At 35.7% G+C, this 16,472-nt stretch overlaps 1 protein-coding gene across 1 annotated transcript; it reads left to right on the forward strand.

Annotated features, from left to right (window-relative positions):
- The first annotated feature begins 8,695 nt into the window (after positions 1 to 8,695).
- LOC140138755 (lactadherin-like) lies at positions 8,696 to 12,562 on the forward strand. The gene is made up of 5 exons (XM_072160518.1): positions 8,696 to 8,819; positions 9,098 to 9,220; positions 11,025 to 11,198; positions 11,621 to 11,763; positions 11,891 to 12,562. Exons 3-5 carry the CDS (start codon positions 11,039 to 11,041, stop codon positions 12,044 to 12,046), a joined length of 459 nt encoding a protein of 152 aa, XP_072016619.1. The 5' UTR covers positions 8,696 to 8,819; positions 9,098 to 9,220; positions 11,025 to 11,038; the 3' UTR covers positions 12,047 to 12,562.
- Positions 12,563 to 16,472: the final 3,910 nt, after the last annotated feature.

The raw sequence follows: 16,472 nt of genomic DNA on the forward strand, positions 1-16,472 counted from the left end.
TTTGGGAAGTTAAAGCCAAATATATTTTGTAACTATCCTGCAAATTACAGCAACATAACTTATTTCATTTTCCTGTAAGTGCGAGTCAAAATTGGTCCATCGCCACAGTGTGCTTAATTGCCAGTGGCTGAGTTCAGCACTGCTCAAGAATGGCACAAAATATTCAGATCAATAAGATCAGGTGAAAACCTTGGCCTACTAAGCTGTAATTTAACAGAGTTGTCAGTAATACCTCTATCATACCCTCTGTAAAAAGATTAAAAAATTGAACAAGTAGATCTTGAGTTACAAATTAAATCACCAGCTTCCCTTTGGAATTTCCATACTCCTTTCGAATCATGTTAAGAGGACATATAAACGTGTGAACATAAATGTGAAGTTTCGTGCTCATTCGATGTATTTTTCACCTGATTCCAACCCTAAACGTTTTGTTATATTTAGGCCTATACCATCTGCAACTTGCTGCTGGCTATACCTTGTTTAGGACTTTCAAAAGAAGTACCTGAATGTGCAACCATATAATTGTTTCAAAATAGCCCGCGACAGTCATGCAGCGCGAGGTCATGCATTGAATTGGTTTGAATGAGGAATACTACGGGATCGGGAACCAGCGCCTTTTGTTAGAAGTCACACATGAGTGAAGTGGATAACCTCTATTGTTGTGAATGAGTCAATGAGCTTCAATGGCACTTAAGATTTTGTTTGCATACACCTACTAATTGGTCATATTAAGGGCTGGGGTATGAACGTTTGGACAGTATTTATTTTGGGACATTAGAGCACATCAGACATATCGAATTTCATTCTGAATACGAAGAATGTCATTCTGATATCAAATAATTTTGATTTTTTGAAATTCGCAATTTAATACACATTTTATGGCAAATCATTAAAAATTGATATTTGTGATATTTAACAGTACTTGAAGTAATCTTTATGAAACTGATGATTGATACTTAAAGTGTATATAGGTGGGATGAAAAGCCGACGATCAATTGAAAATTTTGACCTTTCGTATTGAAGATATGGATTTTTTCCCAAAACACCAAAAAAAATTAGGTCTTTTGGGGAAAAAATCCATATCTTCAATATGAAAGGTCCAAATTTTCAATTGACCGTCGGCTTTTCCTCCCTGCTACATACACTTTAAGAATATATCATTAGATTTATATAATTTACTTCGAGGACTGTTATATATCAAAAATTCGAAAAATATCAAATTTTTATAATTTGTCATAAAATTTGTATTGTGATTTTCAAAAATGAAAATTATTTGATATCAGAAAGACATGCTTCGTATTCAGAATGCAATTCGATAGGTCTGAGGTGCTCTCATGTCCCACAAAAAACTGTCGAAACGCAATAAACGCTCATTTTAGATCCCTTAAACCCAATAACATTGAAATTTTTGGTTGTGAAAAAAAAGTTCACCTGGACTTAGTGCAATTTTGATTTTGTGCCATATCGGCCATCTTGGATGATTTTTGGCAAATGTTCTCTAAATGCATGATTTCAATGCCTCTGTTAGAAAAAAATAATTTATGCCATTGACTAGTAAAGTGCCATTTCATAAGAAACCCCTTTGATACTTTCACAATATGCTTGTTTCATGTGTGCATATGTTAAAATAAAGAAATATATAAAGGTAAATATATGCTTATGCCAATTTTGCTCCCAATTGCCATTTTTGGACTTTGTCATTTTATTTCGTTACCGGTCAGAATGGGAAACTTTGAAAATTCGAAAGGTTTTTGACCGATTTTGACCATTTAAGCACCAAAATACTTCTGTTGATGAGTTCAATCCAGAAAACAATCTTTTGTAGCAATAGAGGCAACATGATGGTTATCCCTAATAAAATGGAAAAAAAGACATTAGACAAATATGGAAAAATTGAGTAAGTTTTTGCCTAATACAATCCGATCATGAGTAGGTCTGTAATTATTTTTAGACAGTGCAAGATATAACTTCGGTCCAAAAGCTCATAAAATGACTCCGGGCCCACCAATATGCTTCCCTGTCGTCGCCAGTATTAGTAAGCCGAGTTCAATACCGCGGACTTCAACATCATTTTAGAATACATGTTGTGAATTTTGAGGGGTCTGAAGTCTTATAAACTGTCAGCAGACCTGTAAAACATTTAAAATCTTGAAATTTGAGATCGGGCCCTTGAAAATTTACAAGAGCTCCCCTATATATATAAGGGCCAGAATGGCTGGCTCTTGAAGATATTGGTTTATTTCAAGCATTGAAACTAGTCCATGTCTTTCTATAACAAAATCACTCTTTTTCCTAAATATCCAATTCAATATCTTATTTTAGATGAGTGTGTCAGCAACCCTTGCAATGACGGAAGCACGTGTATGGATGGGGTTAATAGCTACACATGTCAGTGTCTGTCAGGATATGAGGGATTTAACTGTGATATCGGTACGTATTGTTTGACATTGTTCACTAGTACATGTAATATAAGTAAGACTTAATCTTTCCCTAGAGAAGTCATTTTCAGAGGGCTTTCAGCCCTCTTACCGACCTCTTACCATGCTTACTGACCAGTTTCTGACTGTTTGCGTGTTTGACGCGTGTAGTTTTGTTTTGTCTTTTCGACCCTTATTAACTCAATCCAGAAAGTATCGAAACGATTATAGATGGTCAGATATATCGGAAACTGAAATATATAGCAAAAACGTATTAATGTATATAAAGCGCAACTTTCTCCTGCGCATTTTGATACCTCTTTTGTTGCTCTACGATATCATTTGGTCGAGATTTTGAAAGTTGCTCTTAGCTCCTATTCAAGCCAAATGCGTTGTACTGTACACACGCAGCCCTAACCAGAGAGTTCTTGGAAACAGAGGGGGTGGATACTCTCGACTGGCCTGCAAATAGCCCTAACCTTAATCCACTAGAACACTTGTGGGACAGTTAACAAGGCAATCAAGTCTGATACCACCTTAGAAGGCCTTCGGCGCATCCTGCTCAGGAAATGCCGAGACATTGACCAAGGAAAGATAAGACATCTTGTTCAGAGCATGCGACGACGAATCCAGGCAGTGATAGACAGTGATGGTGGGCACACCAAGTATTGAGATGTCAGCAGAAAGAGTTCATGAGATAAGTCAGAGATAAGTAAAGGGTAGCAAGTATTGAAGTTGGAAGTCGAAGGAGTAAAATAACGTTAAGTTCATGGTTAAGTAAACAGAGCACATCGGTGTCCGTTGTCTTGATTTGTGTGTGTGTGTGGGGGTGTACACGACGAACGCATTTGGCTTGAATAGGAGCTAAGGGCAACTTTCAAAAGCCGACTTGAAGTCACTCAAGCGCACATAACTCGACCAAATGATATCGTAGAGCAACAAATGATGTATCAAAATGCACAGGAGAAAGCTGCGCTTAATATACATTAAATGATAATCGTTTCGATACTTTCTGGGTTGAGATTAATTTCTTTTTGATGCTCTTTGATTTGCGTTGCGAACTTCTTTTCGGTCTCACCAACATAAATGTGTTTATGTATCTCGTAGACGCAATCGGTGCTATTAATGGGGTCGACCTTGTCCTTGGGGTGGACCACCAGTTTGCGAAGGCTAGTGTTTGGCTTCATGGCTGTTGTTATGACATGTTTTTTAAATATCCAATTGGCCTTTTCCGCAAACCCTTCCACGTAAGGAATGATTGCGGCCTCGTATGATACGACTTCAAACCAGTGATAGTTTTCGTATTGCATGAACAAACAGGGGATAACTAATAGTATCATGTTTCAGAGTACAAGAATCATTTTTACTTTTTCTTTGGTCATACCTTAAAATCTATGTTTTACCTAATAAATTTTCTTTATACATTTCATACATTTTTGTACAGATATTGATGAGTGTACTTTGAGTACTGATAACTGTGACGCAAATGCTGCTTGCACCAATGCCGTTGGTTCCTTTGGATGTACATGTAATACCGGTTACGGTGGAGATGGAGTAACATGTACAGGTTAGTCTATTTTGTGCCATATCACCATTCTATTTATTTCAAACAATTGTCACCTATACGTGAGAACCTCTTTTTGGAAATTATGCATTTCTATCGAATTTTTTCAGCTATGATTGCTAAACGTTTTTAAAACAAATTTAATTCTGTATACCAATATTTGTAATGTGATTATTCAAATATGATGCATTATACCATATACTCATTACACTCAGGAATAATATCAAGTCCGTACACTTTGCCAGAACGAGTTCATAATATAACAAGTAGCGAATAGATGTACCATGGTTTCCTTCTCTATTTCACACACCCCCACCCACTCCCCCACAAAAAATAATGAAAACCACACATTTGTCACTGTTAAATAAACCGACTTTGTACAGCCATTCATACAATTCATTTAATTTCATTATCAATATTTCTGATGTTATCAATAAAAAATGATACATTACATGTTTGTACAGATAATGACGAGTGTACTTTAACTACTGATATCTGTGACACAAATGCTGCTTGCACTAATACCGATGGTTCCTACACATGTGCATGTAATGCCGGTTACAATGGAGATGGAGTAACATGCACGGGTAAGTCTATTTTGTGCCATATCACCATTCTATTTATTTCAAATAATTGTCACCTCTACGCGAGTCAAACTATATTTTAACATTTTAAAAGTGTAAATCAAGCTTTAATTTTCTTTGTGCACATTCAAGCATCAAGGTGTCAACGACAATATTTTTGAAGCCGTTAAAAGAGAGATTTGTTAATAAGACTGGTCACATCTGCACAGGGCCGTTCCTATGGATTTTGCCGCCCTAGGCAAAGCCTCTCCCTGCCGCCCCACCAAAAAAGTGTTAAGAGGGTTACCCCCTTGAAAACTCATCAGTCCCCCTATTCGTTTTTATCCGCCCTCATTTGTCTTCCCTTTTTCTTTCTCCCCATTCCCGTTTTTCGCCCTTTTTTGCACCCTCTGCGTTTGACGCACTAGGCGACCGCCTACTCTTAAAATATATATTTTACCTAATAAATTTTCTTTATACATTTCATACATTTTTGTACAGATATCGATGAGTGTAACTTGAGTACTGATAACTGTGACGCCAATGCTGCTTGCACCAATGCCGTTGGTTCCTTTATATGTGAATGTAATGCCGGTTACAGTGGAGATGGATTATCATGCACAGGTTAATTATTATGTCCAGTGTACCATTCTATTTTTTTTCTAATAACTGTCACATTTACGCGAGTCAAACTATTTTTATTGCGCATTCTTGTCGAAATTGTTTACGATTCCTTAATATTTTGAAAGCAAATTTATTTCAGTACCAATACTTCTGATGTGATCAATAAAACATGCTACATTATGTAGGTAAAAGCCAATTCATTCAAGCGTTATTGAACTTTAATTGTATCTTTTTTCAGTGTACAAGAAATATGTTAACTTTCTTTTTACTGATACCGCCAAATATGCGTTTTGCAATTCTTTAATGATTTCGTACTTTTTTGTACAGATATTGACGAGTGTACTTTAAGTACTGATAACTGTAACGCAAATGCTGCTTGCACCAATGCCGATGAATCCTTTATATGTGAATGTAATGCCGGCTACAGTGGAGATGGATTATCATGCACAGGTTAGTTTATTTAGTCCAGTGTCATATCACCATTCTTTCTAATAATTGTCACCTCTACGTGAATCAAACTATTTTTAAATGGTCCATTCTTGTCGAAATTGTCTACTACGATTCCTTTAAATTTTGAAAGCAAATTCATTTCAGTATCAATATTTCTGATGTGATCAATAAGAAATGATATATTATGACGGCAAACAGAGCCGATTTATTCAAGTGTTATTGAACTTTAATTGTATCTTTTTTCAGTGTCCAAGAAATATGTTAATTTTCCATTTACTGATACCTCCAAATCAGCGTTTTACAATTATTTCATAACTTTTTGTACAGATATTGATGAGTGTACTTCGAGTGCTGATAACTGTAACGCTAATGCTGTTTGCACCAATACCGTTGGTTCCTTCAGATGTGAATGTAATGTTGGTTACAGTGGAGATGGAGTAACATGCCCGGGTTAGTCTCTTTTGTCCAGTGCCATATCACCATTCTATTTATTTCTAATAACTGTCACCTATACCCGAGTCAAACAATTTCTACTGCAATTCCTCTTTGAAAGCAATTTTAGTACCAATATTTCTGATGAGATAAATCAAAAATGATACATTATTTTGGAAAGCAGAGCCAATTAATTGAAGCGTTATTGAGTTTATATGTTACGTGTTTCAAAGTAAAAGAAGCATTTTAATCTTTCTTTTGATCATACCTCAAAATCCGCGTTTTAGAATTGATGACTTATTTCATACACTTGTACAGATATTGACGAGTGTACTTCGAGTACTGATAACTGTGACGCAACTGCTGCTTGCACCAATACCGTTGGTTCCTTTATATGTGAATGTAATGCCGGTTACAGTGGAGATGGAGTAACATGCCCGGGTTAGTCTATTTTGTCCAGTGCCATATCACCATTCTATTTATTTCTAATAACTGTCACCTATACCCGAGTCAAACAATTTCTACTGCAATTCCTCTTTGAAAGCAATTTTAGTACCAATATTTCTGATGAGATAAATCAAAAATGATACATTATTTTGGAAAGCAGAGCCAATTAATTGAAGCGTTATTGAGTTTATATGTTACGTGTTTCAAAGTAAAAGAAGCATTTTAATCTTTCTTTTGATCATACCTCAAAATCCGCGTTTTAGAATTGATGACTTATTTCATACACTTGTACAGATATTGACGAGTGTACTTCGAGTACTGATAACTGTGACGCAACTGCTGCTTGCACCAATACCGTTGGTTCCTTTATATGTGAATGTAATGCCGGTTACAGTGGAGATGGAGCAACATGCACAGGTTAGTCTATTTTGTCCATTGCCATATTACCATTCTATTTATTTCTAATAATTGTCACCTCTACGTGAGTCAAACTATTTTTTAAAATGGTGCATTCATGATTACTGATAACTGTGACGCAATTGCTGCTTGCACCAATACCGAAGGTTCCTTCACAGATACATATAATGCTGGTTACAGTTCAGATGGAGTAACATGCACAGGTTAGTGTTATTTGCCAGGTGACATATTACCATTCTATTTATTTCTAAGAATTGTTATACGCGTTTCAAACAACTTTTTTTAAATGGTGCATTCCTATCGAAATTTCCTTCTTCGATTCCTTTAAATTTTGAAAGCAAATTTTTTTTCTGTACCAATATTTCTGATGTGATCAATGAAAAATGCTACATTATGTAGGTAAGCAAAGTCAATGCATTTAAATGTTATTGAACATTAATTATATCTTTTTCAAGAAATATTTTAACATTCCTCTTACTGATACCTCCAAATCAGCGTTTTGCAATTCATTAATTATTTCATACATTTTTGTACAGATATTAACGAGTGTGCTTTGAGTACTGATAACTGTGACGATAATGCTGCTTGCACCAATGTCGTTGGTTCCTTCATATGTGAATGTATAAATGCTGGTTACAGTGGAGATGGAATAACATGCCCGGGTTAGTCTATTTTGTCCAGTGCCATATTACCATTCGATTTATTCCTAATAATTTGTCACCTCTACGTGAATCAAACTATTTTTTTTAAATGGTGCATTCTTGTCTACTACGATTCCTTTATATTTTGAAAGCAAATTTATTTCAGTACCAATCTTTCTTATGTAATCAATAAAAAATGATACATTATGTAGACAAGCAGAGCCAATACATTCAAGTGTTATTGAACTTTTACTGATACCTCCAAATCTGCTTTTTGCCATTCATGATTTATTTCATACATACTTGTACAGATATTGACGAGTGTACTTTGAATACTGATAACTGTGACGCAAATGCTGCTTGCACCAATACTGATGGCTCCTTCACATGTGCATGTAATATCGGTTACAATGGAGATGGAGTATCATGCACAGGTTAGTCTATTTCTGCCGGTGCCATATCACCATTCTATTTATTTCTGATAATTGTCACCTTTTCGCCAGTCACACTACTTTTTAGTAATGGTGCATTAGAGATTTTCTACTATGGTTGCTTTTAAGATTTGATAACAAATTCGTTTCAGTACCAATATTTCTGATGTGATCAATAAAAAAGGATACATTTTGCTGAGAAAGTAGAGCCAACTTATTCAAATGTTATTGAGTTTTAATTGTATCGTTTTTAAGAGTAAAAAAAACAGTGTAACTTTTCTTTTGAACATACCTCTAAATCTGCGTTTTAGAATTAATGGCTTATTTCATACATTCGTGTACAGATATTAACGAGTGTACTTTGAGTCCTCAAAACTGTAACGCAAATGCTGCTTGCACCAATACCGATGGTTCCTTCACATGTGCATGTAATACCGGTTACAGTGGAGATGGAGCAACATGCGCAGGTTAGTCTATTTTGTGTCATATCACCATTCAATTTACTTCAAATAATTGTCACCTATGAGCGAGTGAAACATTTTTTTTTTTGGAAATGGTGCATGACTATCGGAATTTTTCAAAAATTATATATCATGTTGGCAAACAGAGTGTTGTGTATAGCTTTAATTGTATCGCTTTCAGAATACAAGAAACTTTTCTCGAAAGCTGTGTTTTACAATAAATTGATGACTTATTTCATTCTTGTACAGATATTGACGAGTGTACTTTGAGTGCTCAAAACTGTGACGCTAATGCTGCTTGCACCAATACCGTTGGTTCCTTCACATGTGCATGTAATACCGGTTACAGTGGAGATGGAGTAACATGCACAGGTTAGTCTATTTTGTGCCATATCACCATTCTATTTATCTCTAATGATTGTCACCTATACGCGAGTGAAACTATTGTTTTTAAATGGTGCATGCCTATCGAAATCTTATTAAAATGACATACTATGTAAGCAAACAAAGCCTATTTATTCAAGCATTATTGAGCTATACTTGCCTCGTTTTTAAGAGTACAAGAAACATTTTAACTTTTTTCTTTAGATCACACCTTAAAATCTATGTTTTCCTAATAAAAATCACTTATTTCATACATGTTTGTACAGATATTGATGAATGTACTTCAAGTACTGATAACTGTGACGCAAATACTGTTTGTACTAATACCGTTGGTTCCTTCACATGTGCATGCAATCCCGGTTACAGTGGAGAAGGAGTAACATGCATAGGTTAGTCTATTTTGTCCTATATCACCATTCTATTTATTTCGCCCTTTTAACATTTATGACTCAATCCTGTTTGGAAACGGTGCATTTCCAAACAGGATTGTCTACTAACTACTACTATGGTTGCTTTTAAGGTTTCAAAAGAAATTTGTTTCAGTACCAATATTTTTAATATTATCAATCAAACATGATGCCGTATGTTGCCAACAAAAATCAGATTTATTTAAGCGTTTTTGATGTTTTAGTTGTATAATATTTAACATTTTAACTTTCTTTTGATTTTACCTGAAAACCATTTATGACTCATTTTATACCCTCTTATACTAATATTGATAAATATACACCAGGCACAAAAAAAGAAACTCGTCAGTTATATTCATCCTTGCTGTTCAAAAAATTGATAATTGTGGATTATTCTGAAATACACATTTTGTTAATTGGACTTTGCTTTCTCATTTGACACCCTGTTCGTGAAAAACGAACAAGAATTGACCAAGATATGTGCCTCCAAAGCCTCGAACCCCAAAATCAAAAGTTGCATTTTCAACGAGTATCAATGGGAACGCATCGTTGTATTGAACACAAGCACCACGGGCCAATCAATAAAACACACAGTGTAACAGGCACAATAGACTCGTTAAAATTGCAACTTTTCATTTTGGGGTTTGAGAGTTTGGAGGCGCATATCTTGGTCAATTCTTGCTGAATGTTCACGAACAGGGTGTCAAATGAGAGAGAAAAGTCCAATTAACAAAATGTATATTTCAGAATAATCCAAAATTATCAAGTTATTGACCAGCAAGGATGACTATAACTGACGAGTTTCTTTTTGTGCCTGGTGTACTTTGAATACTGATAACTGTAAAGTAAATGCAACCAACTTTTTAGAAGTGGTGCATTCTTAGCGAAATTTTCTACTGTGATTGCTTTAAGTTGACTTTCAGAGAAAATTCGTTTTAGTACCAATAGTTGTGATGTGGTCAATCAAAAATGATACATTAGGAAATTATTCAAACTTTAATCTGATTATATTTCAGACTACGGCGACATTAGAATGTTATTGTCCATAATAAACATCTCAAAAAAAGTAACTGACCATCCTTTAATGACCATTATTCAAAAAGGGGCTATTGTATTGCAAATCTGTCAAATGCGTTGCAAGCCGAATTTATTTCTGCGTATTTTAACACCTCATTTGATACAATAGCCTAGAAAACAATAAAACACCGGTCAATTTAATGTAGTGAGGTCCGGATTTGAAAGTTGCACTTACATACAATTTTTTACAATACAAAAACACTCAGATATCATTACATAGTGCAAAATCAATAGAATTGATTTAAATGTACGCTGTGACATCAATATTAAGTCAATTGCTACAAATGAGGTGTCAAAATGTGCAGAAATAAATTCTGCTTTCAACGCATTTTACAGATATGTAATACAATCACCCGTTTTTTAATAATGGTCATTATTTAAGGGGGTCAGTTACTTTTTTTGAGATATTTGGCTCACTTTTATGTTTGTATTGCAAAGCACCACTTGTGGTGAAATGGAAACGGATGGGAAAGATATTAAGTTTGAATTAGGAAAAATGGGGATATATGCAGCAGCAGCAGCATGCCTTTGGCTAATATAGGCCGCGACGGTTTGAACGTTAACAAGTTTGAAAGAGAAAAAGTGATATTTATAATGTGACAACTGTTTCTTGTGAAAGTGTTTTTTTTAAAAAAAAAAAAAAAAGGTCCGTATGAATATTCATCCAAGTAATTTTTTTGTATAAAATATTTCTATTTCAATATTCCAGTTTGCAGTCTGGGAATGGAAAGTGGTGATATACGAGATGGGAATATTCAAGCGTCATCAGAGCAGAGCTCTGGCGACGCAGCCTACCCAGCCACAAAGGGAAGGCTGAACGGTCCCAGTGCATGGTATGCGGTTAAATCCCAGACAGGACCAATTTGGATACAAGCTGACATTGGTAAACACAATGCACGATGCAGAATTTGTAACCTTTTATGACCAAATAAGGACATGTATAAATGGGAAAACAGGGCTACTAATGTAATAATGCAACAACGGTCTCAAATGCGAAACGTTAATTTATTTAGGAACTTCGGGGAGCTAGGGCCGGTCAGCTTTGCACCTTAAGAAACCAACCTTGCTCAAAACGCACTCACGGTGTTCACCGTGTTTCCAAAAATAAAAGACACATTTGCCGTAAGGGTTCACTCAAATGGTACAACAAATATTCAAAAATGTTCAAAAGTAAATTTCTTTTCATAAGGATTCAGGATATTATAATTTTACGTAATTGCGATGTACTGTTTTTGAGTTACAAGTGAGAAAGAAAAAGAAACCATAGGACAATAGCTTAAAACATACGTTTTCTTGTATCATTAGGTTACCCATCCTATGTATCTGGTATGAAAACGCAGGGAGATGAGACTTCATTTGATTGCTGGGTGACATCATTCAAAGTGTCAACATTCCCGACTACTGGTGGCAACGAGGTGTTTGTCGAAGATCAAAATGGAATCGCGATTGTAAGTAATGACTGTTGATAGTAAACATTGCCTTGTATAATAAAGCCCATAGTCATGATGGACATGCCAACCATCCGATCTCTGTGATGTTTTGTTACTCACTAAAATATCATTCTCTCTCCTGCAGACATTTTCTGGCAACGTTGACCCCTCCTCTGAGTTGACCACAATGTTTACTGGAAAAGTATATGCCCGTATTGTACGCATCACCTGTCTGACCACATCTTGTAATGGCTGGTACACACTGAGATTCGAAATATTAGGATGTACAGCGTACACTTGAAGACTATTATAGATATGTGACTCAACGCGACATAATTAGACGGATTTCTGCCAATTATATTCATGGTGGGTGTGAGATCATGTATCTGATTTGGCTAGAACAACAATCTGGACATCTCCTCCTTCATTTCCTATATTTTTGTTTTGCAAATAATGGCTTTAATTAACTTTGTGAAGTGTATCACTTCCAAACATATTCCAGTTATCACCAAAATGCATAGTTTTAACATCTTTCTGTTGAGATTTAAAAGGGCATTTCGTGATCCACAGCCTCATCCCCCACTTTTCTCAAAAAAGTTGAGATTTTTATACCACTGGATACCTTTGATTAATTTGTTTATCAAAAATATCGTGACATTTTAATTGGTATACCAGAACGAAATTACAACACATTGTCTATTAGCAGTGTAATACGCACAATCATGCATAACTCTCAAAAGCAAAATCGGAATCAACTGAAATTTTGGGAATAAGCTTTTTTGTGGATATGTACTGAAATACGTCTTAAAAAGAGGATGCTAGGATCACGAAATACTCCTTTAAGTATTTAAATTTTAAATTTGCAAAGAACTATTTAACATATGTTATCCAATTATCTGAAAAAAGTATCATTCTGTTCTACACATTTGACAAATTTAGCTATGGTGTTTTAAGTTGAAAAAATAAAATAAAATAAGAAAATAATAATAATAATAATAATAATAAAAATAATTTGTGGCTCAGGAGCCAAGATTATTGTAGGGATTATGTGAATTGCCCACTTACAAAAATTAGATTTGTAAATGTCATATTGAAACGTATTGTATTTACTACTAGTGTGAAACTTCACATTATAGGGTATGTGGGCTATAGTTGTTTATGTAACATGGAAACTAATTAATTTGGGTCATGGGTATATATATATAGTTAGGAGATTTAAGATTTGTGACAAATTGTAAGGACATGTGCAGTGGCGTAGATTTTTTTTACACGGGGGATGGGGTTGGGAAAAAAATTAAGTATAGTGAATCCAGCACCTTTTGGATTATGGCTATGGTACAAATGCGGGCGAAAGCGCAGGAAACTTTGTGTCATATTGAAGCTAAACCGGGGAAACATGGTGCAAAGAGTAATAAATTCGCGCGAAGTTGGCAAATATTGGAACTTTTTAGGCTAAAATTGCCAAATTCAGGTTAGAAACCCACATACAGGCGTCAACAGGGGGGGGGTTGGTTTATGGACCCCCATCAAAATATTTTGGGTTTGATATTTGCAAATGCAGACGCGCGCAGATGGAAATTAATTACCTTGGGCCCTGTAGTTGTGACTTTGTGACAAACTGTTAACGACATGTACTCGTAAACACTAAGAATGTGTGTGCATACCCGTAAACACTTGCAAACGCACGTGCACACCCATACAGAGTTGCGAGCTCGTGTGTACCCGTCAACACTTACATGCACGCGTGCGTACCCGCAAACAAATATAATAAATAATGATGTTTTTTAGAAACAGGTTCACTGGAAATAATGTGCAGAGGGGGAAAGTTACACACAAAGGACATCAATGTCACATATAACACTCACTGCATGGAATTTGTTTCTGAAAACCATAAAACGAAAAAGGAATATAAAATAAAATAAAATAAAGAAAACAACTTCTCTGTATGAATGTTTTCTTTTATAGTGTAATAAACAGAAAGTTTGTCTGAGTGGTTTTGTTTTTAATACTGTAGATGAAGAATATTTCCCTCAAAATGCTAACATTTTCCTGTAAGCGTGGATTCAGGGGGCCGGCGGGACCGCTCCTCCTCCTCCCCCAAAAAAGGAAATGAGAGAAGAGAAGAGAAAAAGGAAAAAGGTGAAAAATAAGAAGAGAAAGGGAGAAAAGAAGAAGGGAAAAGGTTAAATTGCAAGTATATAAGTAGGCCCATGCCTATACCGTAGTCGGGTTAATATATATAGGGATGTGATTAGTTTAGGCATTGCTTGAAGCGGGTCATCTGCCCCAAAGCATATGAAAACTACGACGGGCCCGCCGATATGCAGGGCCCGTAACATTTTGTCACCAAAGTCAGTAGGCCTATTAAGACGGACTCCCTGCTGACTTCAATTCAACCTCGATCCATGCATGCTTTAATCTCAAGTCTTAGGCCTATAAACAGTGTAACATTTAAAATTTTACAAATTGAGTTCGGGCCCTTTTTTGTTTTAAAAAGCAATGATATATAGTGTAAAAATGATGCACCAAATGGCTTCAATTGGACCTTCATTTTGCAAAATTTCAGACACCACCTGCGTATACAAACAACTGCCCGTTTTTGCGTCTGTATTTAACACCCACCACTTGATGTTTAAACCAATAATTCATACAATAAGAGTGAAAAAAGTGGCTTCAATTGGCCTGTGATTTCGCAAATTTGATATTTTCGGCTTTTTCAAACTAAAATTTTACACAATAATAGTGCAAAAATGGTCCAATAAATGGCTTCAATTAGGTCTTCATTTTGCAAAAGTTTGGCACATCCCCCCTCAGACACCCACCTTCCCCGGCCCCCTGCGTGCACAACTTTATGTTTACATGTAAAGCAATACCTGGTAATTTATATTACACAATAATAGTGCAAAAATAGTCCACCAAGTGGCTTCAATTAGGTCTTCATTTTGTAAAATGTTCTCAGTTCTCAGGTGGCACATTCCCCTCAGACACCCCTGCGTATACAAACAACTGCCCGTTTTTGCGTCTGTATTTAGCACCCATCACTTGATGTTTAAACCAATAATTCATACAATAACAGTGAAAAAAGTGGCTTCAATTGGCCTGTCATTTGGCAAATTTGATATTTTCGGCTCTTTCAAACTAAACTTTTACACAATAATAGTGCAAAAATGGTCCACTAAATTGCTTCAATTAGGTCTTCATTTTGCAAAAGTTTGGCACATCCCCCCTCAGACACCCACCTGCCCCGGACCCCTGCGTGCGCAACTTTATGTTTACATGTAAAGCAATACCGGGTAATTTATACAATAAAGGTCAAAACTTGTCCACGAATGGCTTCAATGGGCCGTCATTTCGCAAATTGTTGGCATTTTCAAACTTAAAATTTTACACAATAATAGTGCAAAAATAGTCCACCAAATGGCTTCAATTAGGCACATCTCCCTCAGACACACCCTGCGTGCGCAACTTTATGGCTACTTTATTACTTATAAATAAATGACACATGACTTAAGTCGAGCCACTTTCTATATTTTTTATTTGATTCATAAAATTACATTCAACATTAACAAAATGATTGAAGACTGAGAAAACACACAATGCAGACTATTATAGAATGGAGTAGGTAAGAGATTCCATGTCGATAGCTTCAACACATTCAGAAAAATATAGTTTAAAAGTGAAGATTGTAGTGAGTAATCAGTCCTTTGTGCTTGTCACTATCTACTTTATAATAAACTATACATTGCGAATTAATTTAAAATAAAATCTGCATGTAAGGTGAGTTTATGTCGCGAGTCGCAAGTTTTAGTGTATAAATCCTTCGGAGTTATTATACCAACTACTTCCTGACCAGCTCCAGACTGACCCTCGTTTCCGCCGCTCCGTTAAATCTCACGATCTCGCAGTTCAAATTCCAATATCTAACCTTGTTAGTCATGAACGGCCCTTCATTCTATCCACCTTGAATTCACTCCCGCCTCACATTCCAGGAATTGTGAAACGGACCAGTTTCAAAAAGGAGTTTAACAGCTCAGGCGCCAACCCGTCAGTAATAAATACAGGGGTTAGTAAGATAAACTGACTAAAAGTGATCACGAATTTGTGCCAGTATTTTGCTTAAAAAACAATGCATACAATTTTTGAAGCATTGTACCTCTTAATTACCTCAAGAACTTTGAAACTTGGTCAAATTGTTCCGGGTGACTTCTAGTTACGACTTAATAAACTATAAGATCTTTCAATTTCGTAGTTGTCCAAGTAGTTATATGTCGTAACGCTGATCTAACGTGTATCTAAGAAATATGGTGTTTTGTAGTTTTCATTAATTATTATATAATTGACTTTATGAGGCTCGTGCAAACTGGCATAATGTTAGTTTGCCCCAGTCTCGTGGAATTTAAATTATCAATCAACAGTTCACCACACTTTCCATTGACCCCCTCATGCTAGCATGGCTGGTTGCAAAGACATGATCGGTAAATTATGGGACACATTGAAGGTGTTTATTAATATTTCTCTTAACTTTTTACTGCCTGGATGAAAAATGACCAACATCAACCGTGTCAAACAAGTTGGATAAGAGCACTGAATGAAGTTAGGAAACCCCAATTTGCTCCACCGGTGTAATTAAAATGTATGATGTACATCCTGCCTCATTACAAGTTTTACACAATCAGCTGATGGATATTGATAAACGCTTGATTAATATTGGTAATTATACTAATGGC

This window comes from Amphiura filiformis, chromosome 18 (assembly GCF_039555335.1).
Source record: "Amphiura filiformis chromosome 18, Afil_fr2py, whole genome shotgun sequence".
In the NCBI taxonomy this organism is placed as follows: domain Eukaryota; kingdom Metazoa; phylum Echinodermata; class Ophiuroidea; order Amphilepidida; family Amphiuridae; genus Amphiura; species Amphiura filiformis.